This window comes from Spermophilus citellus, assembly GCF_964194105.1.
Source record: "Spermophilus citellus genome assembly, chromosome: 1".
In the NCBI taxonomy this organism is placed as follows: Eukaryota; Metazoa; Chordata; class Mammalia; order Rodentia; family Sciuridae; genus Spermophilus; species Spermophilus citellus.
Window position 1 is genome coordinate 246934897 of NC_138182.1, and position 27738 is coordinate 246962634.

Sequence of the window (27738 nt, forward strand, 5' to 3'; positions counted from 1 at the left end):
GTTCATTTTGCCTGGTTTAATGTTATGCTACACTCCTGATGTGAACAATCTAGACATTGTTCCATTAGTATATTTCACTTTTATATCAAGTCTCACAATTTACTAGTTTTATTTAAGGTAATGCACTTGTATTTGACATATTTACATCATTCCCATTTATTATTAAAAGCAATGTTATGTTTAGGTATTGAGGATCAATAAGACCTCCATAATGTTTATACCATCATATCTTTTATGGCAAGCTCAGAGTGTTTCAGGTTTGTTTTTATAGGTGTTTTTTTTTTTTTAAAGGCAATTTTATAGCCTTTACTCTGTCTTGGGTAAAAGATTGGTTAGCAAAAATTCCTTGACTATGTTTGCAAAAGTGCTAATGGGGCCACACAGAAATACAGAACTCTTTAGAATGGATGCTCTCATATCTTTTGTTGCATTTCCCTGATGTATATTAATTGTCACATGAAAACATTCAGGCAAGCATTTTCATTTGCCTTCCTTCTTTCCTTCCTTCCTTGCTTGCTTCCTTGTTTCCTTCATCTTTTTGGAGGTAACAATTAATTTCATATCTTTGGAGACTGTCTTTTACCATTTGTAATTATTAAATGACAAATTTATAACAGCATAAAAATTGATGTAATTAATCTTTATCTAAGGTACTAAATGTACAATTGCAATGAATATAGCAAACAAAGCTTAAGGAGGCATAATCAGCAAGCCACCTTTTTCCTTGTAACCTGTTATCCCTTTAAAATTTATTTGGGGTGAAGGTCTCCTGTTATTCCTGAATGGAAAGATAAATGCCATATGCTTCAATTCTTAACTTTAAGATTTCTGTTTAAATATGGCACTAGAGGGCTAGGGGTAGAGCTCAGTTGTAGAGCTCTTAGATAGCATATTTGAGGTTTGATCCCCAGCAATGCATAAATAATAAATAAATAAGGCACTCTATTTTAGGTTGTGCCACATGAAATTGCTATATTTTCTGATAAACAAAAAAAGAATAAATTACAACTATTTCACATAGTTCTAAATTTAAAAAAATTCAAAAGACAAAACATGAAAATTAATTTGTAGTCAAACCTTCTCTTCTTCTCCTACTAAGGATATATAGGGGGTAAAAAGCCTATGGTTATAAAAGGACATGCAGTTTTTTTCTTTATTTGCTTTTGTACTTGTTTTTCTTAGTATACGTTTTGCCTTTTCAGGGACAGGGGTAGAGAAGATAAAGTCTGTGGTACAGAAATTCTTCCTGGACTGGTATTATCCTAAGATGAATCAAATCCTGAGAGGTGCATATCACTTCTTTATGGATTTTTTTTTTTTTTGAGAATCTCCTCGACTGAGATGTCTTACTTACATCCTTTCACAGAGTGAATGTATTTAATGACCATAGTCTATAGAAATTCCGATGTCTTCTGCTTTTCTCTGTAGATGCATTCACTCACTTCTACAAGACTGTATGATCAGGACCTGACAAGACCTCATACTGGCTCTCCGTTTGAGTGACCCAGACTGACCCCTTCTTTTTTGTTGTTGTTATAACAAATTCTGGGAATAGGCTGATCCCAGGGCAGCTATTCTTCTTTGAGTTGTCCGTCCATCACTAGACATTGCTATTGTGCCCTTTAGATATTTCAGGCAGGAGTCAGGCATCAGTTGACTATGTTCCAATTCGATAGACAAACATCAAGATTACTGTATGATCCCAGGGAAGCCATTCTCAGTAGGTCCTCCTACAGAGAAACCCTCATAACATAATCCTCCTGCTAACTCCATCCCTGATGCTTTTATAATTTTGCTGTGGTTGAGATGTCTAAGAGTTTGCTACCCTGCTTGCTCTTAGATTTCTATCTTTGTAACTTCTGGAAAATGTCTCCCAGAATTTGTTTTGATATTTGTTCCTTTCAGGAATGGAGGTTGAAAAATTAAATATAAGGAGAATAAAAAATTCCAGCAGCAAATTCTGCCAATCAGTCAGAATTCAATGCTTTAATTCAAACAAAAAACATTCAAACACAAACAAAAGAAATGAAGGGAAATCAAACTTACTAAATTATATTAATAACTCATCAGGGGAAAATTGGTTGTCAAAACAAATTGTCCGTTCTTGGGATTACAGTGAGACCACATGAAAGATGAACGTTTTTCAGTGTACATTTCTCCAAAGGGGAAGTATCTTTCCAAATTTTCTATGAATGAATTTCTTTTCTGAATCCACTGAAGGAATAGCAAACATTAAAGACAGTTTGAACATGTTATTCTCAAAACCCTATTCAATGTTGTTTGGGAAATATAATAGTTTAGGTAATCTGCCTTTCCAATTCCTTTATTTTAGAGAATTATTTGTGAAATTAGTCCTAGATATAGCTTAATTAAACATGAAAAGATTAGTGGAGATTCAAGTATGAATAATAAAGACCAAAGTATACATTAATGTACTTAAAAGAATATTAAAAATGCCAGCTATAGAAAAAGTCTCATTAAATGTCTACATCAGAGAAGAATACAACACTGTATTTACTATGATATACACATGTATTCAACAAGTGTTCTTGAGGGTTTATTATTAGAATGCTGGGCTGGTCATGGGTCATGGATGTAAGAGATGAGATAGTCTTTAGGAAGCAGATTCTTTCTGGTAAAGTTAGAAGATACTACAAATGACAGTGTGCTGATTGTTGTTTTAAGAAATGTTCCTCTGTATATAATGGGGTCCTAAAACTAAATAACTTTGACTCCACTTCTCTTCCTCAGACTAAGTTCTTTTCCCTCCATTCACTGGTGGCTTCTGGGCTCCAAGGGCTGGCCCCTATTGTTCTGAATAGAGTTATTGTTCCCTTCAAGAAATACATACAACTCCATGAAGCCCACCAGAGCAGGCTGAAATTCCCAGGTAGACAAGCAGAATAGCTTCTAATAATAATAATAATAATAATAATAATAATAATAGCCCTAATTCCCCAGGTGAGGTTTCCTACTGAACATATAAGGTTCAGGGGTTGCCAACTCACTCTGGCCCCCGACTCCACACCTTCCAACTACAGGTCAACACACACACACACACACACACACACACACGCACACAAACACCAAGCATGCAATAGGCCTAAACTTGACCATTATATGAACTTCCTGGGATGGCAGTAGTGAGCACCTTTATCTTTTGGAGCTGAGTACAGACAAACCCAACATGCATTCAGATCACCTTGTCAAGTACCAAACCCAGCGTCAAGGGCAAAGAACTGACAAGACGTGTGTAGAAATCCTGAAATCTAGTGCAACAGCCTGGCAATCCCACCCTTCGTGTCTGTGTAAGTTATGAACCTGCATCCTCAAGGAGCAGTCTGGGGACCCTAACCCATGCAGGGTCTCTCCTGTGCTGGAGCATAAGCAAAAAACCACATCCATAAGTATTGCTCACCTCTTCCTCATTTCTCTCTCAAATTGAGCAAAAGAACCCGTGGATGAACTGATAACACCAAAATAAGCTGGAAACATAAAAAGTGCTATCCTTGTCTTTTTGTGATTCTGAACAGAGCAGCAAAACACATACACACAAAACAAACAAACAACAAACAAAAACAAAAGTCCACACTGATTGGTAGCATCAGGACTCTTAGTAAGGTAAGTTAATTGCAGTTCTAACAGTAAAAAACAAAATTGTAGCAGAATAAGAGGAGTGTATAAATCATTGTTATCTATTTCCAAAACTGAGTCACTGGCACAGGACTTCACTGAAACAGTGATTATTATTCTGAAAGAAGCTTGTAGACTGAATTCCTAAAGCTAAAGAATGACTTCAAACTCATCACAGCTACACCAATTTTCACTCATAGCTACAAATATTTTTAGAGTAAATAAATGAATTTGAAGGTAAAATAAAATATTCAGATGACTATGCAATATTAGAAAATGCAAATGATATTCAGAGAATATTATTAGCTCTGGAAGGAAAAGATTTGATAAGAAGGTAAACTGGAAAGGACAAAACAGGGTAGAAGGGAAGAGAGCACAGCACAGAGAAAAGTGGTGGGAAAGGGAACACTGAGCAAGCAATTCGTTTCAGGTATATCAGAGCAGGGAGTGGGGAGCCAGGAAGTGCCGTGTGGTTCCAGCTAAGGGGTTGCCCTAGAAAGGAGGAGGAAATAGAAAGGGATAGAGAAATACTAATTAGGCAGTTAGATGGGACCTGCTCTGAGAGCTCTCATAAAGTAAAGCATAGGACTGCAATTACAGATCTGTGTGTTCTGATCCACTATGAATAAGCAAGGTGACCTTGAACAATATACCTGGCTTCTCACATTCCCTTCATACTGTGACATTTGAGGCTCTTAGACCTCCTAGTTTTCAATTTATAAGTCTATGAAATCTTATTGACCAAGATGAGAAAAGAGAGGAGAATAATAGAAAGGAGGAAGAGATAAGGATCTTGAGAAGCAGAAAAAAGGAGGCCCAGGGCAACCTGTGCTAGAAGTAAGAGCAAGTGAAAAGTCTAGAATGGTCTTTGAGGATGTAGGCTGACTCATGCCCTAAGGAAAGAGGAGATACAGTATCCTTTCCAAACCTCTAATGATTCACTTGAGAAGGTCAACCACAGATGAGAAGTTGCAAGTAGGAAAATTTACATTTTGTGATATGTAAAAGCCCATTTCCTTTTAATGATTCTACACTGATTTCAGTAAGTTTTCTGTTGTCAGTGGGATATACATGACCGAATCCTTCAACTAGACTTCTACGGAGCCCTATTCAACCTTGGGTAAGTGAAAAATGATATTTTGCTTTTAGTTATGAGTTATAATTTGAACTCTTCAACTATGAAAATCTTTATCATTTTGGAAAGTTGTACATAGCATTGGGGGAGCTAACTCCCCCCACAGAAGCACACAGACACCTATCTGTGTATATGAGTGTACTGTGCCACAAGTTTAACCTGGATGTTACTAACACTGATATATATAGTCAGACCATTTTTTTTCACTGCTTCAGAAAATTCTCCCAAATTAGTCTCAGAGAGGAAGGAGAGATCAGTGGGCTGCATGTACATTCCTAGAGGTTCCTATGCCCTCTGATCACCCCCACGCCATGCAGTAACTTTTATTCTAGTGCTGATTCCTACCTTGTACATACTGTCTCTTTTGACATTTAATTTGCCTATTATCTATCATGTCTGCTCCATATTTTATGTAAGACCATATAAGTTTAAAAAACATTAAACTAATTAAAATTAACTCAGCATCTAGAGTGAAAGAGTTCTGCAAGAATTTTAACTTCATTTAGAGGAGATAAAAGGGGATGTGTTCAGAAACAGATGCTTGGTGGAGAACAACAATGGCAGTGACAACAATTTGACTTTCTTTAGCTAGAGCCTAGAGCATTGTTTTTTATTTAAGGAAGTAAATTAATATAGGGGAAAAGATATTTTAAACAATATCCAGTGGTTAGATACTAATTTGTTTATACAGTTTGAGAAAGGAGATTATAATGTGATGGATTCTTTTGAGACTTCATTTTAGTTTCTGAAAACTTGCTCTGATATTATCGAAGGTGCCTACATTTGTTCCATACTTAGTAATTAAGTTATAAGTTTATAGATACCCTTCAGGGATATCTTCTAAGAACATTGAAAATGGAAGTTTTCATACTTTGTGTTTAGAAAATTACATATTCTAACTCAATGCAGTGGTGCATGCTTGTAATCCCAGTAGCTTGGGATGCTAAGGCAAGAGATTGAGAGTTCAAAGCCAGCCTCTACAAATTAGTGAGGTCCTAAGCAATTCAGTGAGACCCTGTCTTTAAAAAAAATGTAAAAAAAAAGGACTGGGGATTTGTCTTAGTGATCAGAACCCCTGCGTTCAATCCCCAGTGGGGGAAAAAAAAAGAAAATTACATCTTTTGGAGTAATGTTCCTTTTGTTAGAAATAAAACAGAGATATGACATATAAAACACATCCTTAATTTTTGCTTTATTAATTTATTTTCAGAATATTTTTCTTTATTAAAAATTAATGTATTTTTATCTTCAGAACAACAGAAATAAAAATTCAGAGTCACATACCTGTGTCTGTTTAGGACCAATATCCATTCTTTCCAGAAGGTCATTTAAAAAAGCCGTGACACTCTCCCAGGGGTAAATACTGTTGGAACCATCTAGCACTATGACTATGTCCAGCTGAGTGCTGCATTCTGCAATAAAAGGAGGCAGTTGTGTAAATTTGGAATCTATCTTTACAAAATGTTCTCAAGGACAACAGCAATTCTTTTTAAAAGGTGAATGGATGCTCTACAAAGTGGACACACTGCTTTTCTAATAAGAAAAATAGTTTTAGATAAGTGAAGGAGATAAGAAATACTTATTGCATTGTTAGGATTGTTCTGGCTTCATGGTAAGTAAAACACACCTCTAATTAATTTTAATTAATGTTGTACAAGAGTTATGTTAGGAAATTATCTCAATATTAATTTGATAAAACACTTCTCATTCTGTGAATATCTCGCATGAAGTTCCTTTCCTCCAAGAGACTCACCTTTAAACACAAGTAATGAGACAGCCTTAGCTATGAAGTTTAAATATGACTCTCTAAAGGTTATTTACACTGTATCAATTCCAAAAATAGCTACAAAGCTTGGTTATATGCTGGCAAAGCAAACATTTACCTAAATTGGTAGTGCTGGTAGCTGACAAAACACTCAAAGCTTTTTGGTATGCTCCCATGTATACATACGCCTCATTCATTGCTTATGCTTTTCAAACACATGAGAAGATTGCATAAAATCGGTACCTTGTACTGGGGCAAAGGAGTTCACCACTTGAAATGTGGGACTGACGTCAGAACAGATTCCAGTTGTGTAGTGCAAATGTCCACATCTATAGGCATATAAGGGCCCACAAGCCTTTTAAAAAATTTAAAATAGTAAGAATTAAAATGATATAACAGATTAACAGATTTTGAAATACTTGTAATAATAGCATGCCTGTTGTGATGAAATATTACTCGTTCTTTCTTACCAGAAACCCTCCATTTGGGTTGGTAACTAACGTTGATCCAAAAGTCATGTTCTCCTTTACTTCTGTGACGTTTGGAATTGATGTATTAACTACAAAATAGACCAAAGTGTTTAATATGAGTGAAAATAAGTTTCAGAAAGTGAAATGAAGACCAGTAGAGGAAAGGAAAGGGAATAGGGGAAGGGAAGATGGAAGGAAAAGGGGAAGTACGGGGACTTAATTGGAGCAATTTTATTCCATGCTTATATAATTATATCAAAATGAATATCAATATTTTGTGTAACCATAATGTACTAATAAATTTTTTTAAAAATTTTTATTTGGTTTGCTCATAGCACATTCTTCCCTTGGTTCAACTAAACAGACTTGCAAGTTTTACCAAGAAATATAATGAGTTAGCTAATGCAAAAGAGTTGGCTTCTGTCCCAGAAACGTTGTTACAATGTTCCAAATAGTTTTTTTGAACTGTGAAAGAATGCAGAGCTAGCAAGGCAATGAGAGTGTGGGACTACTTTTCACAAGTTTTTGCTAATTAAATCAAATAAAATATTTAATTTCATAAGATTGTAATAAACAACCAGTGATGAAATGCCAGTTATGTCTAGAAAGCAGAAAATGTGTAGAAGATCAGAAACACAATTTTTTTTCACTATAATTTCCAAATTCTTGGGGGCATTATGAGAGTTATAGTGAAAACTGAAACAAGATTGGAGAGGTGACCAGGAAGTTTGGATAAAGGGAATATGACAGAAGAAAGCTACATTAGACATTCCAAATACGAATGCTAAATTCTGCAGCATACCAAGCTGACAAAATTGGCAAGGAACTCCATTTATACATATATATTTTAACAGTTTGGATAGGAAAAGCAAAATCATCTACACCTTGTATAGTAAAGTGCATAAATATTTGAAAGGAACAAAATTCAAGATCAAGAAAAAAATTGTCTCAGCCTCATACCTTAAGACTATAGATTTAAATTTGACAATGAAACAGAGGTTTCTGAATGATTAATATGTCTTCTGATCTGAGAATTGGTCTTTATCCAAGACTTTAGTCTTGATTTCAAAGCACCTAGAACTGGGCTCTTAGATATATTGTTCCTGAATAATCAGGATTCGATTTTTTTTTAATATAACGGTTGACCCAAGAGCAGCATTGCTTGGACAATTAGGGGATACCACAGACACCTCCCTGTTCTCTTTGATGTGGTTAAATTCTCTAGGCTAATTTTAACATTGTATTCCAAGTAATAGAGGAATAGCTCCTATCATTAAAAATCCTTTGGAAATAACAGGTATAAATTCTAGGAAAAGGAAAAAAGTATGTCTGAAACAACTATCTGAAGGCACTGAAAAGTAACCAAAACCAGGCAGAAACTAGGAAGGAAACTATACTAGGAAGAAGAAATTGGCACTATCTTTTTTTTTGTTTGTTTGTTTTATTTTAGTTTTTTTTTTTTTGGCTTTTATTTTGAGGGAAGACTCTAGTCAGTAGTAAAACTCTAACAGAACTCCCAGTCTTGCTATCTTGAAGAAAAACAGGATAGAAATTGGGGCCAATGACAGAATCTGCAAAGTATAGAGGGGAGATATCTTCAGGGGAAAAAAAAGAAGCACAAAAGGACAGTTCTAACATATGCATACATATTTTGTTTGAATAACTGGATGACTTGAATATTAAATGTGCAGAGTGGACTTCATATAGCTCAGCTGAACTGAATAGAGATTTTAACTGCTTCTCATTGCAGTAAAGTAAGTATATGCAAATTAACCTCAGCCACATTAATTGCCTGTTAAAACAAAAAGTTTAGACTGTTCAAAGGAACATAAGAGAATCTAGAACTTTCACACTTGTAATACAAATATATAATCAGTTTATGATTCAAAAATCCTCCACATAAGAAACAAGAAAATGTGACTCAAGGAAAGGTAATAAATGTAAAGTAAGGTTGAGATATTTCAGTTGTTGGCATTATTAGACAAAGGTATTAAAGCAACTATTGCAACTATGTTCATGAATGTGAAGGAAAAAACTGCTCATAATGAACAAATAGGAAATTCTTAAAAAGAAAACTAAAATGCAATTTCTGCAATAAACTTGTGAAACTGTAAATCATTTTTATGGTACTTAATATTGTACAGAACACTAATAATGTTCTAACATCCAGCCTTCTAATCATGATCCAACTGCAGAGATTTTTCTGTCAAATATATTTACTTCAACATTCAATATGAAATTTTTTTTAAAAATCAAATTTATTTATTACAATTTCTCTGCTCTATTTCCCTTTAAGAACCAGGCAGTAAGTTAAATTTTGTGGAAGAAGGGTGAAGGACTGGCTTATTTGAAGTTCTTTCATGTTGTCCTTGGTTTACAAAGGATCCAAATAATGCAGAGAGGTAGAAGTTACACATCTAGTAAGATACTCTAAATCTATGGATGTTTCATGATGACCTGCTAAAGCAAATGAGGGCAGAGAAAACTGAAATGTTATTGTGGGTGCATTTGGATGATAATTGAAGAATGATTACCGATATTTCTAAAATATTTCTTGGGTTACTTGAAAATTATTGTCAGCAAGAATATTGGGCATCATATAGAATGAGAATTTCTTTGATTTTACATACCTGGGAGATCCAGTTTTGTACAAGGTAATGATTTATCTCTTCTAACTGGACACTTATAGACATCTCCAGTTCTAGTTTTGGGTTGACCAACTAAAGGAGAACCAATAAGCACCCTGGAAATTAAATGAAGCAATTAACATTTTTAACAATAATAAAAAAGTTTATTTAATTATTTTATGACTAATTCTAGGTTATTGAGAGTAGGTTACCATGTATATAATTAGATAATAATCCTGTTGGTAATTTAGTATTATCTAAAATAATATCACTGATTTGAATTTTAAAATATATGTGCTATTATTTGGATATAGAATGTCCTTTAAGTCTTATGTGTTGAAGACTTGATTCCTAATGCAGCAATGTTCAGAAGTGAGGCTTTTAGGAAATGATGGAATTATAACCTAATTTATGAATTAAGCCATTTTTTGTATTAGTAATCTGAATAGACTACAGGAAGGCGGTGAAAACTGTAGGCAGATGAAATGTGTTGGAGGAAACAGGTTACTGGTGGCATGCCCTGGAGGAGTATATCTTGTCCTTGGCCCCTTTCTTCCTCCCTCCCCACCTCCTTCATGGCTGCCATGACCTGAGCAACTTTCTTCTCCCACACCCTTCCACCATGATGTTCTATGTCATCTTAGGCTCAGAGCAATGGAGCCAGGTGATGATGAACTGAAACCTCTGAAACTGTGAGTCAAAATAAGTCTTTCCTTCTCAGCAATAAAGAGGTGACCAGCACACTATATGAATATGAGAGTAATCTGATAGATTTGTTTTATTTTTATCTATAATCTTATCAATTTTTTAGATGCTGAAATAATCAATAATAGCTGAGTCTGCTACTTTGTTTACAAAACACAAAAAAGTATATGACTTTTTCCCATGAAAAACTGATAATTTCCCAGAGAAGTCAAGAAATACAAATGTGGGATTATCATAAGATTTAACATTGTATGTGTTAGTTTATATGCACTTAGAAAATGGGGATAATTATGAGATCTAGAAAAAAATAACTTATTGTCTTTTTAAACAGAATTATAAAATCACTCTAATAGTGAGAAATAGAAAAAATAAAATTACTATTCATTTTAGTTCTAGCAAGTTGTCTAACAGTCTCTCATGATTGCTTCAGAAATTGAATAAATGAATGTGGTTGAATGTTAGGGTACTTGGGTGAACCCACAGTTGCTGATTCATTATTGCCTAACCAGCTACATCCCAAGACTGATTTCTGCCACCAAAGGACTCTAGTCATATACCATAAGGCTTTGCACTTGTGATTATCTCAGACTACATCTTTATTGATGACTAGAGCAAATACACAAAAAGCATTCATATATTTAAAAGTTTATCTAGCTATCTATATTTATATTTGTGGACTTATATATATCTCAACATTTTAGAATAAGAAACATAAAATTTAATAAGAAACTATGCAAATAAGTTCACTTAACTGCAAACTATTTTCTATATTAGTACAGGATGTTGGAAACCTCACTAATGGGAGTTCATGTCAAAAAGTCTTGAGGGATTTCATTAACAGTGCTCAAACACGAGCCAATAGTGTATTTTGGTGCCAAAAATGCTAATGTGACCTTACTCTGCATTGCTAGAAATAGACGCCCTGGTCAAGTAAAGTGATAGCCTCGCTGTGCTCTGCACTGGTCAGACCATGTCTGGAATCTCCAAATTCAGAAGGACATAGGCACAATGGAATGTATTTAGGAGGATGTGACTTAGATGATTAAGAGCCTGGCAATTTTGTCAGACAAGAGATATTCACAAGAAAGTTGAGGATATTTAGCATGGAGAAAGAATGTCTGAAAAAACCCTAAGAGGTCGTACAGGGGTACAAGTCAAGCAAGCATACATTTTTAAATATTTAAAAATATTGAAATATTTAAATATCTGTCATATTGAAAAAGCAATGAAAACTTTTTCTATAGGTCCTTTGGGCAAACTAGCATTAATGAAAATAGGTTTTATAACAATTGAATTATCGAAACATTGAATAGACTCCCTCAAACATTCTTATAGTATAATGCCTTTGCAAAGCAATTTCTGCTGTGCATAAAGACCCATTAAAAATGTTCAAAGCCTTTAAGGCATAATTATTATTTCTGGGAACATATTATTAAAAAATGAAAATAAATTAAAGCTTCATGCACAAAGATAATTCCAAGAAAAAGGTAACAGTAATATAGTCAAAAACAAGAACTAATTATTTCTGATTCACTTTGTAAAATATTGTGCTGTCATAAGAAATAATAGTTAATAAGATTCCATGGTAGTATTAAAAATTATTTATCACCAAATTCAAAGCAAAAGCCTACCTAATTTAGTGAAAACCTGTGGCCTATTAAACTGAAAGATACTGAATCATTAATCTCCTCATGATAGCAATAAAAACATCTAGCATTTATTGAATTTATAACATGTACCAGACACTGTACTAAGTGTTTTCTATGCACTAAGTAATTATGTTCTCTTCATGAAAGATAGCATACACTTTGGTGCCAGATTTTGTGAGTTCAAATCATGACTTGACTTAACATTTACTCAACAATATAATTTAGAATTCAATTGCCCTCTTTGTGCCCTAGTTTCTTCATTTATAAAATGGAAATAGTGGGAGTACCTATCTCACAAGATAATCATGAAAATTAAATGAGTTAATGAATATAAAATAGTTACCACAGTATTTGGCTCACTGTATGTGCTATCTAAATTTTAGTCCTTTTTATTGTTATATTTTTATTTCATATTATTAAATAGCTAACATCTTTGTAAAACATTGATTAAAAGAAAATACATCAAAACATAACATAACAAATTATATTAAAATATTATAATTAGTCTTTTTCAATGTTTTCAAACTTTTACATATAATATGTCTGAATAAATTAGCTTTATACTTAAGAACAGTTTGGAGAAAAGAAGTATGAGCCTATTGTTCTTCAAAGTATTTAACTGAGGCAAATAGACTAATTAATGTTTGTTAAAAACTTTCTACCTGTTGGGCATTTACACCAGGTCATGGAGACTGAAAAGGGATGAAACACACTCTTTTTTAATTTGCTTAAAATTTATAGGGACAACCCAAACTATGAGTGTATATTGTAATACTGAATAGGTTTGAACTTGGTGCAACATCAGCAAAGCCTTAGAAGCAAGAAAAAATACCACTCCTTTGATAAGTCGATGTAGCTCAGTTGAGGCTGGATGAGGAAACAGGGTTTGATCCTCTTTAGGAAATATTGATATATTTTATAGAAGAGGAAGTTAGGAATTGTTGAAACTTTTAAAGAGGGTATGCCATGATCATGTCTTTAATTTTAAAGCTTATTTGCTTCATGTTACAGAAATAAATGGAGAGGAGCAAAACTAGGGTCAGAGACAAGGCCAGAGTTCCTAAAGTAATCCAGATGAGCAATTGAATTAAGGATATAGAGAGGAAAGAAAAACTGACTCTAAATATTTAGGATATAAGTTATGTGAGTTTGGTGTGCGTGGAGGTCTTCATAAGCAAAACTGAGGTAAACTAACTTGGAACAGATAGATTTCTTGGTAGCAATTTCAAGTATGTACAGGTGTGAAGATAGGGGAAATGGGGCTGGGGTCGAGGCTCAGTGGTAAAGCACTTGCCTAGTACCTGAGAGGCACTGGGTTCAATCCTCAGCACAACATAAAATAAAATAAATAAAATAAAGGTATTGTGTTCATCTACAACTAAAAAAAAAAAAAGATGGGGGAAATGACAGGCAGAAAGAAGAAAGTCCCCCGCCCTGGAAAAAAAAAGGTGTGTGTGTAGGTGTTACTTCTGTAGGTAACTGGGCTCAGTTTTGCTAGGGAAAACTATGTGGAACATGTAGGAGCAGGCTATAAGCATGGTTGAAGTCCTAATAATAAATGTTACCATGCCCCCCCATAGTTTTATTGGTGGATTATAATTGTATATATTTGTGGGATTTATTGTTACCTATTTTTACAGGCAAATGATATAACAATAAAATTTGGTCAGTATCATTCTCCAAATGTTATCATCATAAAAGAGTACAGAGTAAGAAGAGCTGAAGACTGATATTTGATGAAAATATCAGAGTTTTAATGAGTGAAAAAGGAAAATTAGGTAAGAGTTATCAGAGAGGGATAGGATGTAGTGTCAGAGAAGCCAAAAAGGGAAAGTAGGTCAACAATGGGACTTGAGAACAGAAATCATGAATTTGCAGTGGGCTTCATATCAAGTAACACCTAAAAATGTAGGCCATGGTTTCTGCTTATATTATAAATGCAAACCTATATTTTGGGGGCAATGAAAAACCATTAAGTATCTAAGACAAGTTTAAATTCATTATGGAAGAAACCTTCGTATGGTTAAATCATGGTAACAAAGAACAAGTAACAAGAGAAAGTGGCACAGGAGAGGGAATGCAGATCCCTGTCAGATGGACAGAGTAGACACAAGAAGCACAGGTTTGTCTTAAAAGTGAGGAAGGCCAACATTCCCTGGACAGGGTTCTGTATAGCCCAGCATCAAGATGTGTGTAAATGTGGCTAGAATTGCATACACATTTGTAATGTGACTTTGACCCTCAAGAAAAAACAAAAAACAAAAAACAACTTTCTTCCTGTTGGATCTTGGATTTGTTTTGATAAATGGAACACACTAGAAATGACCACTGTGACTCCTAGGCTAGATCTTTTTCAGATTACATTTTAACTTTTCTGAAAATCTGAAAATACCACATTGTGAAGAAGTCTCTTCTAGCCTATGAGAGGAGGGAGAGGCCTCATGGAGAAGAGCTGATGCTTTACCTGATGGTATGAACCACCTGACATATGAGTTAAGCCCTCTGGCATCAGCTAGCCCCCCACTGAGATACCAGATGAGTAAAGTCCTATGAATGAACCCAAGCAACAGGGGAATACCATGGTCCTCAAAATACTGAGAAACTATAAATAATTTTCTTGATTTAATCTACTCAGTGTTGGAGTGATTTGTTATACTGCAATGGTTGACTGAAACTGGAAGAAAAAAAATAAAGTTTTGGCCTTGTAGCTTCTCTCTCTCTCTCTCTCTCTCTCTCTCTCTATCTCTATCTCTATCTCTATCTCTATCTCTATCTCTCTCTCCCCCCACACACACCTCTCTCTCTCTCTCTTTCTTTTTGGAAAATAGTAGCTATAGTCATCTTGTGAGATTTTGGGGAGAGACAGTAAGGTGGTGGGCTTGCAGAGATTCACTAAAATTGCTGTAGGCCAGTCAGGCCTCCCTGGACAAGACAAAGTACTTTATGGCTGGTTGAGCTGGTTGAGGGTAATTTGGAATGTAGTTTCTTACTGGGAAAAAGATAGGCTTGAAAATTCCCTTTCAATTCTCATATTCCATCATCTGAATAAAAAAAAATGCACATGTGTAAGGGAGGACCAGACTAGTTTAGAAAAATGTACTATGAACCAGGGGAATTGAATACAATGGATGAAACACTAGTCCTAAACAGTGGGCTGATCATAAAGCTACTGTGAGGTACAAAGCAGAAGGAAAGGGAGATTGTGGATGGTGCAGGGAATGTGCAGAGACAGAAGAATTAAGACTGAATATGGAGGATGAGGAGGAAGTGCAGGTAGATACAACATAGGATACAGCCTGCAGATACTGGGACAGGGAGGCTGAGCTTGCATTTGATCTTGAGGGCAATAGAAAAAGTACCTAGGAAATGGTGATAGCTGTAAAGTAACATGAGACAGCAACTGGAAGCATGGCCTATTGCATATTCTAAGGTATGTGAAGGTAAGGTATGAGAGCTCAGAAAGTTGTAGAATGTACTAGTCCATGATGAAGGCAGGAAGTCTAGGGCTTGGAACCAACAACAAAGAATAGAGTAGCAGGACCCAGGACATAAAAAATAATTCTGGGTATGTTCCGTACACTGACAAACATTAAGCTCTTGAAATTACATATATTTTACAACTTTAATCTTAAATAAACCTCACTTTCCCCAAGCTCATAAAAATAACAAGATCCAAGAAAAGTATTAGCACAGGGTTTATGGAATTTCAGGAATTTCCAGCCTTCCCAGACTCATCATGTTGCTCTTTTTTTTTTTTTTTTTTTACAGCACTGATTCCATTTTGTCTAATGATATAACCTACCATTTTTTTTATTTTGTATTCCTCTTTCTCTTATATTCCAGGAGAATAAAAGCTCTACAAAAGCAGGCATTTTGGTTGTTTTTATTCACTTCTATATCCTTAGTGAATATAAGAGTGTCAGGGCTGGGCAGAGTAGTGCACACCTGTAAACCCAGAGACTCAGGAGGCTGAGGCAGGAGGAACACAAGTTTAAGGTCAGCCTCAGCAACTTAGCAAGGCCCTAAGCCACTTAGTGAGACCCTGTCTCAAAATAAAAAATAAAAAGAGTGGGGATGTAGCTCAATGCTAAAGCACCTCTGGGTTCAATTCCCAGCATTAAAGACAACGAAAACAACAAAAAACAATGCCAGGTTAAAAAATGATCATTTGGTGAGTGTTTATTGAATGAATAAATTAATGACTATGTTAAATACTCTAAGAATCTGAATAAGGTAGACCTGGAAATTTTAGATCCATGTGACCAGCGAGGAAGTCTGAGTTGTGAAATCTTTCTTATTTTAGAGGCTGGATATTTTGCTTAAGCAGAATGCCATAGATGCCTTGGCATGACATGGAAGGCATTTCACCAGAACAAGGTTCTACAGAATTCCTGTTAGAGGAGAAGAATTGACCAAAAACTCAGAAGGTTATTTATTGTTCAAAGTCCTGGACTTGACACATTCTTGTTTCATAAAACCTGTGGCAATTCATTCTGAGTCGCATTTTCCTGTTTAGAAAATGACTATCATGACAACATCCGCCCAAACCCACTAGGTTAATGTGAAACCCCCAGGCATACTGTTTCAGAGACTGTGGGTTTTATCATTTTAAAATGTAATGCAAGTTGGCTTTAGTTGACTACATTTTATTTTTATTAGAATTTGGGGGTTTTCTGGCACTTTTGCAATGATTTGTCTACAGATTAAAAGAATTATAGAATGTTCTGAACATCATTGCAGATCTCTTGAGAAACCTAATAAATTCAAGGATCATCAAAGTAAGCGGATAACTTTTTTTCAAATATCATAAAAGTTAGTGCAGTGAGAAATTTCTTTGGTTTGTAAGTCATTCTTGTTATTATGACTATTATTATATCTATGTAAAGAGTAGCTGGTTTCTGATGTTCCTGTTTTATATTTATGCCTACCCCCCAATAAAGAATAGTTTTATGAAGAGGAGTGTCTCATAATATTTCATTAATGACCCTTTTTACCTCTTTCTTATGTCCTAGTACGTAGATCAAACCAAAATCACTCTCAGAGCACAACACATTCCCTGTCAATTTTCTTTTAAAAAGTAAATGAAGTAAGTGTTCAGTCACTGGAGAGACTGAAACTTACCTGCTGACCCCATTAGCCATAGTGATTTTGCTCATGGATGATAGGGGGATTGCAAAGAAGTGAGCCAAAGCAATGACAGGTTTGGTAGGGAGAAAATTTTAATTTCAAAGCCTTTATAAACAATGTAAAATAAACATTAAAATCTAAAAGAGAAAATGTTAGAAAGTCCTCCTGTCAAACTTGCATAGTCCTTATTTAAAAGATACACATATTGGAAACAGGGCCTCAATTACTTGGTCCACTGGTACCCCTACCTGGCATAGAGCAGAGTTCCCCAGGGAAAAGATAGGAGGAAATCATATTTTGATACACATTGAACTGAGGAGGGTAGGGAGGGATCTACAACTTGAAAATCTACCTCAGAAAGACCCACTAAAGTCATGAAGCCCCCAAGAGAGGTTGCTTAAATAGCAATGAAAAGGCTCCATACAGATAAATAAATAAATAAATAAATAAATAAATAAATAAATAAATAAATAAATAAAGCAAGCAAGCAAGCAAAGGACCAACAGAGAGTGGAAAGTCCCAAACCACATCTTGCATTTTCCCACTTAGCTGAGACTTTGCCATGCTGATGACTACAGGAAAAAAATCTGGAAGACTTTTGTGCAATGCTGAGGATATTTAGATATTTAGATTTCTTCTCTTCAAAACAGATTTATGAGGCTAATTGTGCTCTTTCTGGATTCTTCTGAGCTGCACTGCAACTACTTGGATGCTCCTGCTCCTGGTCTCCATAATGAACAATGGCTGATTTTAATCAGAGGTATAATGTGCTCTGCTACTGAGAAAATGTGGCTTCACTAGGAATAGATCAGCAAGGTACTTTTCTTTAGTGCTAGAGCCAGGAGGTAAGATGGGTCAAGATGATTTTTTTTTCCAGCCATAGGTGGTTGAACTTTCAAAACATAAGCAGTAAATATGATTTATGAAGGTGCTCACCCTTGGAGAAAATTAAATAATAGAACCCGTGTTCCCTAAACAATTATTCTATAGTTCAGTTCCCAAAGTAAGTCTGCATTCTATCTGATTTTATAAACACTTACAGACTATCCAAACATGATTCTACGATTTATTTTGCATCATCAGTGCCTGCATCTCTTTAGAACAATATGTGGCTACCATGCCAACCTTAAAGGTTGCAAATTTAGGTACTGAGGTTTGCTTACTTTGAAATTTACATCTTTTTGGTTACTCTGATTTTTCGCAACTTTTCCATAAAATCATTGCAAATATGAAATGTCAAAGGGAAGTACAGTAGATGCTCACAAACTCTACATGTTAATATGTAAAGTCTAGTACTTATCACAAGGGTGGTTATTATCAACATTTACTTTTTAATATAGTACTAATAAGGTAAAAGGCATGAGTCTGAGAGTGAGACTTAAGATCTATTTCCAGTTCTGGCCATTAATAGTGACATACCTCTAGAAGAGTCTCTTTTTATTTTTTATATGGCTGTTTTTCACTAGTGGTAACAGAATATTAATCTAGATCCAGTTGTTCAGTCAACACACAATCACTGAGTGCATATTATGTTCAAGGCCTCCTGATAGATGTAGTATACAGGGCTGCAAGTGCTCCAAAGCCAGTCCTTGCTCACTAGGCATTTCCCCTACTGTGTGAACGTCTCCCCTTTACCCATATTTCAGTTTGAGGTTTTCAACTATCTAGACATTATCTTGAACTCAAGCTGTTTAAAAATAGATTCATTCACTTCCTAATAAAATTTATTTTCATTTCTTGTATACATATATATCTTTGGCAAGGAGTACCCAATTACCTATTAATCTGGTACAGAAATTTCGGAATATGTCTGACCCTTCCTATACTGTCATTTTTCATTTCCACAGTTCCACCAAAGATTCATCTAAGTGTATTCTAGATACATCTTTCTTTTATTCATAGAATAGGGTCTAATCTCATAAGCAGTAGATTGTGGCTCCTGTTTGCCTAGTTTTCAGACACTCCTTTCTCCATTCCAATATGTATGTAATTTATCAAACTAAAACTCATGAAACAACCAACAATGTCTTCTCAATGCCCATATGTAATGTCCAGACTCTCTTGATTGGCTTTTAAAGTCTCTTATCCTTTATCCTTCTACCTTCCCAGTATCAGATTTGCCTACTTACCAGCACTTACAGTTAAGTCTACCCTTGCTTGAGTGACTTTTCTGCTTAAAGTGATATTTCTTGTTCTCATATTGATAGGTAACTCATTTTTTGAGACTCAGCTCAACATCATCTATTTTTGAATGGCAATTAAGTTTATCTATTCCAGATTGCTTGGTAGATTATTTATGCCTAATTATTATATATATTACCTACTAGTTTTTATAGTTGTCTTATGCTGATATTTCCCATAAATTTAGCATGATACAGACACATATGGTGTATCACATTAATACTTGTGGCTTGATTGACCCACATGCATGCTATGACAAAAGAAAAAAATTCCAGTACACTAAAAACATTCACATAGAAAACTAAATTAGATTTAATGAATGAGACAAGATATATGAGTCATGGTCTCTGATCTCAAAAAGGCCTTATTATTAACATTATCTTACAAATGTATACAGAATTCTGAATGGTCTGCCTAAAGGTAAATTCAGTGAATATTTACATTATTAGCAACATATTTTCACAACATATTCTTACTGGCCCATCTATTCATTCTTTTTATTCCCTTCCCACCAACACCCAATACTGGTCTTTCTTTTTTCTCAACTACATCTTCACCTCTCCAAAAATAGGATAAATTCAGAAAAATAATTTGTCTTGACATCAAGGTCTCATTCAGGCTAGATTTTTCTTTTTCCCATTCTATGACCTTCTGATGCCTTGAAAAAAAGGGAGAAGAGAACTTAGTGTAAACCTAACAATAAGATATATATTAAAGTGTGAGATACAGAAAGAAAAGATCAAATAGTGGCACTGAGGAAATATGATTTTTAAACTCTATTACAGTCCATTTAGATAATTAAGGACTTCTGATGTCGAACTGCTCTAAAAGCAGAGAGATAGGACATTATTATGATTTGAATAATAAAGAGAGGACATTATGGTCCACCTCATGTTAGACAGGGCAGGAATGTTCAGAGGTAAAGTAATTAGATTATGAGTGCTGTAACCTAGTCAGGGGATTTGTAATTTGGTGGATTTGTAATATGAATGAATTGGTTGGTAGTAACTGTAGGCAGGTGGGGCATGACTAGAGGAAGTAGGCCACTGGGTATACCATTGGGGATTATATTTTTTCCTGGTGTTTCTCTTTCTCTCTGTCTTTCCGTCTTTCCATCTGTCTCTCTGTCTTTCCATCTGTCTTTCTCTCTCTCTGTGTCCCTCTCTCTGTCCTCCTCTCTCTGTCCCTCTCTCTCTCCCTCTCCCTCTCCCTCACTCTTTCTCTACTTCCTGGTTGCCAGGAGCTAAGCAGCTCTCCTCTGCCATGTCCTTCCACCATGATGTTCTGCCTCATCTCAGGCTCAGAGCAACTGAGTCAACTGACCATTGACTGAACCTCTGAAACCATGAGCCCCAAATAAAAATTTTCTCCTCTCAGTTGTTCTTGTCAGGTATTTTGGTCAAAGGGATGCCATACAATGCAGACTAACATATAGGACTAGATGGGAGAAGAAACAGGTTTTTTTTTTTTTATGTGAGAAATAAAATAAAATGAAATGAAATTGTCCAAATGATATATGAATATACCACAGTGAATTCCACTTCATGTATATATAAAGCACCAATTAAAAACAACAATAAATAAATAGAAGGAAGACTAATAGAGTAGAGAAAAGGAAAAAGGAAGCAGGAGGAGGGAAGGGAAAAATGAGGAAGTACTAGGGACTGAGATGGAGCAGATTATACTCCGTGCATGCGTGATTATGTCACAACAAACACCATTATTATGTATAACTATAATGTGCTAATAAAAGCATCTGAAATAAAAATAAAATAGGACAAAATATAAAATAAAATAATAAAGAAGAGAATTTCATAAAGTATTTTAATAATATTTGACCATCCTTTAAAAAGATGCTTCATTTTAAGTAGGTGGTTTTAGTCTCTAGAGTTTGCTATTTCCTATATTCCTCTTTAAAATTTATATATCTATTAGTAATGAATGAAAATTAATTTCATAAGTGTTATGTAAACTTTACATTTTTAAAGAAAAACTCACTGCAGTTTATTTTTACTATGCACACAGAGAAACCTGACTTGTCATCTATTCACCATTATTCTCCCACAGATGAACCTCTCTGAACTGCAAGTGTAATTATAAAAGAATAAAATTGGTGTCTAGTGCCTAAACCAATATTTTAGCTGCTTAGCCTTAAAAACTTGGTGGGGGTGATGGATGTGAGGAGTATAGGATAGATGGATGGAGGATTTAAAAACCCATCATATTATTAGATTTCTTTCTTTTCTTTTTTTTTGTTGAAGTTGGGCACAATACCTTTATTTTACTTATTTATTTATTTTTATGTGGTGCTGAGGATCGAACCCAATACCTTGCATATGCTAGGCATGCACTTTACTGCTGAGCCACTACTCCAGATCTATTAGATTTCTTATCTGGGATATTTGTTAGAAGAGTTGAAGAATTAAGTGTTTTCCCAAAATCTAGTGTATACCTAGCATATAATATTTATCCTTAGAAAATATGAGAACTCAAATCATTACCCTTGATAGTCTTTGGGGGAATATTATTAACCAAATCTAAAAGATGAAGCAAGATATATCTATTCTTCTGTGAAATAATAATTGAGGGCCAATAATTCACTGTTATCCAAGCAGATATGAAGTTCTTTCTGTTTATTATTGTGGTTGCTGGAAAAATGAGCTTGTTTAAGTTATTAGACTGAAGTGAAATTTAACTCCTGCTCATTTTTCTACAATATTCACTTTTAGAAATCACCTTTACTACAAAACAAAATAAATGAACTCTAATTATTCGCTTGACATAAACTTTAATAACTTAAAATGCCTAAAAAAATCTGACCTAAAATTAACTTAACCAAATATTAACAGGTTTGAAGGGTATAACAGAAATCCAATAAGTTTCATTATAAATAATGGACCAAACATAGTAAATCAGTTAAGCACCAAAGATATAAGCTCCCAAATATGGAAGTGTAATTAAACCTTTCAGGGCATCATCTCATCTTCTTTCAATCCTTCCTACTAAATTTCCATCAAGTGTATTCAAGTTATTCTAAAATGAGAACAATTAAGAAACTTTTACCAAAAAACATGACTACTAAATAATGACTGTTTTGGATAAGGACCCTCCTTGAGGTCAGTTCAGGATTCAACAGAAATCACTAACCACTTCCTCTAACACAGCCAAGGAATTTTCTTTCTTTTACTTTAAATCACTTTCTGTTACCAAATGGTCAGATTGTATTTGCTAGCATTAATGATTCATTCTGTTAAATCTCATTCATTAAAAAAAAATGTACCAATTAATATTTTCTATTACCTTGTAAAATAACTAAACAATAACAAAATCCACTGGCTTACCATTTTCCTTCTTCATTTTCATATTGTTGAACTGTGTATCCAAACATATCTTCCACGGGGCCACTGAAATTCATTGCATTTTTCACATCAACATTGAATGATACGCAGAAGCCTAGAACAACTTTAAGAGGGAAAACAAAGTCAAGTTACACAACGTTAGCTAAGATCTCATCGTGTTTTGAATTATGGAAGGCATTCTTGAGGTTACCACTGAAAGCTGTTTTCTTATTAAAAAAGACCAGGGAAGCTCAAAGAATGAGAGCTTCAAGAAAGATCCTGATTTTAACTGTATTACCGACTAAAAATCAATACGATGGCTTTACAAAAGACAAGTATTAACATCTAGACAAAATTCCAGAGCAATTTAGTATCTGTATCATTTCCAGAGATAATAATTTTAAAAATGTGTTGGATAGTCCCAGAAACTCAGAATGATTAGTGCAGTTGCAGATAATTTTCCAGTAGTTAGCCTGACAGAGAATCTCAGCCACTGGTGAACTATACACCGCCTCATTTCCCTGTTTCAACCACAGAATAGTTGACTTAAAGCCTCACAGGAAGAAGATTTCTCCTTGCTGCTTCTAAAAGGAAAGGCAAGCTGTCTGTATTCATCAAGGGATGGCTTCCCACATAGGCCTGAGATGTGTTGTTTCCCTTCCTTAATCAAGGTGTGGGTAGAAGCTTGCACATTGTAGATTGAAAGATGTCATGTTGAAGCAGGAAGGCTGACAGCTGACACCTCCTTATAATGTTGCTGCTCAAAACCGCACAAGTAGCCACAGATTGAGTTAGATGATATACCCAAAAGTTTACTCAATGCCTGGCACCTTCTATATATTCAATGAGAGATAATTCTCCTCAATTTCCTTGTAGTCTAGGTAGTGGGAAATCCTTTAATAAATGAGACTGTCTCCTAAAGGGGTTCTGGAATTGTATACACAAATTGATGATGCCAAATTCCTCATTGGGTGCTGGTTTATAATGTGTACTCGAAAATTTCCCAAGTATTCCCCTCCTGGTTATAACTAAGAATTCTTTGCAAAAAGCACACTGCCTTATAAATAACAGCACATCAAAGGATATATTTGGAGGTAAAAATTCAGTTTCCTTTGTCAAAACCATACAGCCACAGGGATTCTAAAATATTGTCTCTCACAGTCTTACAGATTCTGAGTAGATTTAGTCACTCGAATCTTATAACCCTTACTATAAACTTCCCCATAAATACAGTCTAAATCCAGACTATTCTAATTTCTAATCTTCAAATTTTTGTAACAATAATAAGTGCTTATGTGATGTACAGGATTCTGAGTTAACCTATAAAAATTTTATTCTTCAAGGAAATGAACAAAAAAGATATTTTACATTGCGTAGATCTATTTATAAAGTATTACTTGATCTCCACTATTTAGAAGTAACCTCTTTTCTAACTACTCAAACCTTTTCTTTCCTTTTTTTTTAAGAAAACTCTGAGAAGTAGCTGTTAAATACTGTCTACACTGTAGTTATCTAAGTGAGTTTCTTTCCTAGATTGAATTGTTCTTAAAAGCAGAGACGATTTTACAAATCTAGCACAACTCTCTGTACAGACAGGCAATAAGGTATTTGTAGACTGAAAGATAACCTGCTGAAGGAGGAAGCGTTCCCACTGTAGTTGGAAATGAACTGGCTACTATTCCATCCTAGTTAAGGAATACTTTTCAAATAGATTTTTAAGAGGAGAGACAGATGAGATTTGGCAGTTGAAAAAAAAAGTACATATCGAGGATTTGGGAGGGTCTCTGCAAGTAGCAAGACACAGGACAGGACAAATATGGTTGCAAGATCATGAAGAGATTTGCCTGGCTGGTGTGAAGAAAAGGAAAATGAATGAACGAATAGCACACATCCTTTTATGTACATTTCCTACTCATTCTTCCAGAGTAATGAAGAACAGCTGGTTACTGTCTTCTGTATAATTATCTTTCATATATTTGAAGTTTGTTTTAAACACCACATACTCTCTATTCCAAGCTAAACAGTATATGCTCACAGGTTATATTTATTAATTTTTTGAACAATCTCAACACACTTTTCATATGAGAAACATACAAAATAAGATTTCTACAGCAAGGTCACTCAATTTTGACACTATTGACACTAGGGGTTCATCCTGGGTTGAGGGGTGTTTAGCAGTATCTCTGGTCCCTATGCACATGATGCCAGTATCACTGCCTGAGTTGTCACAGTCAAAAATGTCTTTAGGACACTGAAAATTGCTCTATGGCCAAAATCGCCCTCATCCGAAAACAAGCATTTAACACATAAAGATCAGAACACCATCACCAATTATTTTGTTAAAGAAGGTGACCGAACCCCAACTAAGGACCACAGAGCAGTAGCATCTGCCTTGTCTAAGAGCTTGCAAGGACTGTAGAATCTCAGGCCCCACCCAGACTGCCTCAATCAACATGTCTTCTCAACAAGATCCCTGGGGAACCGTATTCCTATTGGAGTCTGAGAAGCACAGGTCTATAACATGTTGATCCCCCCCCCCCCAATTTCCATGCAGGTAATGAAATTTACCTAAATTGAAGGTGCTCAACAGGATTTAGGCAAAAGGGGGACAGAGTTCTCCTAACTTAAGGTCCACTTCACCTTGGTAAAGTATTTTTCCAATGCATCGTTACCTTTAGTAAATGCTCTCCCAAAGCCCATTCTTGTTACTTCCTTAGTGTAAGACCAAGAGCTTGTGGTTTCCTTTTGGGGCCTGTTTATTCTACATGTTGTATGGAATGTCTGGGGGTGTTTGCTGCACTTTTTAAAAATTTCCTGTCCTTAGAATTCTACAGGCAATTTGCCTGAAGTGATTGTAAATCAGTCTCTTTCATGTTTTCTGAGGCACCAAGGAGCCTGAAGCACAGGAGATGACATGAAAAAATAGTTTACATCTTGTTCTTTTGATTTAAAGGAGTGAGTAAACAGTAAAATCAGCTTCTCATAACTTTGAGTTCAACGTTCATTTTGGAACTTAGAACTTTATATACCAGAAGTAAAGCAAAATCATATTTATTCTCAACCAAAGCAAAAAACCAAAAAACAAAACCAAAACAAACTGGTGTGTTTTACGGAGCTACATAGGGAAAATAGGAAAATAGCTACATTTTCAATACTTATTGAATATTTATTGAAAATGATGGAAAATAAAAGAGACAATTATCAGATATCAAAAGTATATTCTGATTTTACATGTATCAATCAAGAGAAGTTTTCTCCTTAAGAATAACAACAACTGTATTGTGTAACTTATGTGGTATTCTTTATTCATCCCATTAAATTTTCCAACAATCCTACAATCAAAAACAATTATTTTCATCATTATATGGATGGGAAGAAGAAAGCTCAAGAAAACCAAGAAATTTTCCCACATTTCCACAGGATTCCAAAATCCAAAGCATTAATCACCATTCACATTGAGTCAGTTTTTATATCTTGTCCTTAAAACTGGAAAGTGCTAGGGAAAGGTGACAAGAGGCGGGGTTTAGAAGAGAGGTACATGTAATGAATTGGGATGCGGTCTATGTAATTCCATCTTTTCCGAGGCAAATTTAAGGAGGAGGCTTTTCTTCACTGGTGATAGGCTGGGGAGGATTTGGGGAATGAGGGGGAGGTTGGCTAAGAAGTTATGGCTCCAGAGCTCAGCTAAAGCTTCTTGAGTGTTTCAGTTAAAACACACATTTAGGCAGAAAGAAATTAAAATACTTGCTCCTGTTCAAATAAGGTTATAAGAGGATTAAAAGAGAAGAAGAAGATATGATTGTGGATGTTAAAGAGTGCCTATGTAAAATATATTATTTTATATAATCTTTCCCCCCAGAATAAAATTTGATGTGTAAGACAAATAAGTAGGAGAAAGAAAGGCAGAACATAACCTACAGTTCCAAGGTGTTTCCTGCTTAAAAACATTTCCATATAAATAATAGTAGTGAGCAATTCAATAACCTGTGAAGGTTAGGAATAGAAGCTCAAGTAGGTTGAGTGATTTGTCCAAGGCCAGGCTGCATTGGCAACAGAGGCAGGGCTTTACCAATTGATCTTCTGAGGTCAAACCATAGACTTTCTCTAACTGAAGTGCTATTGAGTTGGTTAAATTAAGGAGGTATTTTATCTCAAAATAATGCTCAAATAGCTCATGATGGCTCATAAGGTTTTGGAATATTTGAAGCTAGGCCAGACCAAAAAAAAAAAAAGCTGAATGAAGGTGGCAGAATCTGAGCATCTCTGTTGACTCCAGTGGAAGGATGTTCTCCTTAACTCCTCACATCCCTGAATCCAACAAGAGTCACTGTAGCATGCTTGATTGTTTCTTTGAAGAACAAAATCTGTACTTGAGGAGTTGTCCCAGGATTCTTGCTCTAATAATATTCGGATGGAAATATTTACTAGTTAATGGAACACTGTACATTGTAAATTTTAAGCCCAATGCAAGAGAGTATCAGATAAATGATGACAAGGGAGCTGTATTGAAATGCTGTTGCTTTATTTCAATATATGCTTGTGCATATTTATCCAATCTAGAAATAGAAGTTATGGAATTAATTTTACTTTATTATTTTAATATAGTGAAATAATATAAGATTCAGATAGGAGATAACAATAATTGCATTTGAAGAGTGAATTGATGGGTCCAGGGTTGTGGCTCAGCAGTAGAGCGCTCGCCTAGCACGTGCAAAGCCCTGGGATCAGTCCTCAGCACCACATAAAAATAAATAAAATAAAGTTTTTTTTTGTTTTTGTTTTTTTTTTTAAAGGAGTGAATTGATAGATTTTAGAGTAAATTCCTTGACGATATAGAAAGATGGTGATCTTTGGAGATATATGAACCAGCTATACCATGAATATAACCAAGTCTTTACTCTGATTTGATATATGCCAGATCCTGGAAATATAGGATCTGCTTCCACAGAGCTTGTATACTAGCTGGAAAAAAAAATAGCAAGTGACTTAACTTCTACAAGCCTCAGTTTATCATACTTAAACCTAGCCAACAAATATCTTCCAGGCATTGGTTACTGTATGAAACACAAATTATACATGCAGCAACAGAGAATGCCTGATAAATGAGT

At 35.0% G+C, this 27738-nt stretch overlaps 1 protein-coding gene across 1 annotated transcript in view; it reads right to left on the bottom strand.

The window, feature by feature from the left end:
* ITGA1 (integrin subunit alpha 1) overlaps positions 1-27738 on the bottom strand; it is a 162081-nt gene that overhangs the window by 87048 nt on the left and 47295 nt on the right. The window contains exons 2-6 of the mRNA XM_081303635.1: positions 22634-22754; positions 9634-9746; positions 7004-7092; positions 6777-6888; positions 6053-6180 (exon numbers count right to left, since the gene is read on the bottom strand). Of these exons, the coding sequence (XP_081159761.1) occupies positions 6053-6180; positions 6777-6888; positions 7004-7092; positions 9634-9746; positions 22634-22754 (563 nt within the window). The remainder of the gene's footprint in view (positions 1-6052; positions 6181-6776; positions 6889-7003; positions 7093-9633; positions 9747-22633; positions 22755-27738) is intronic.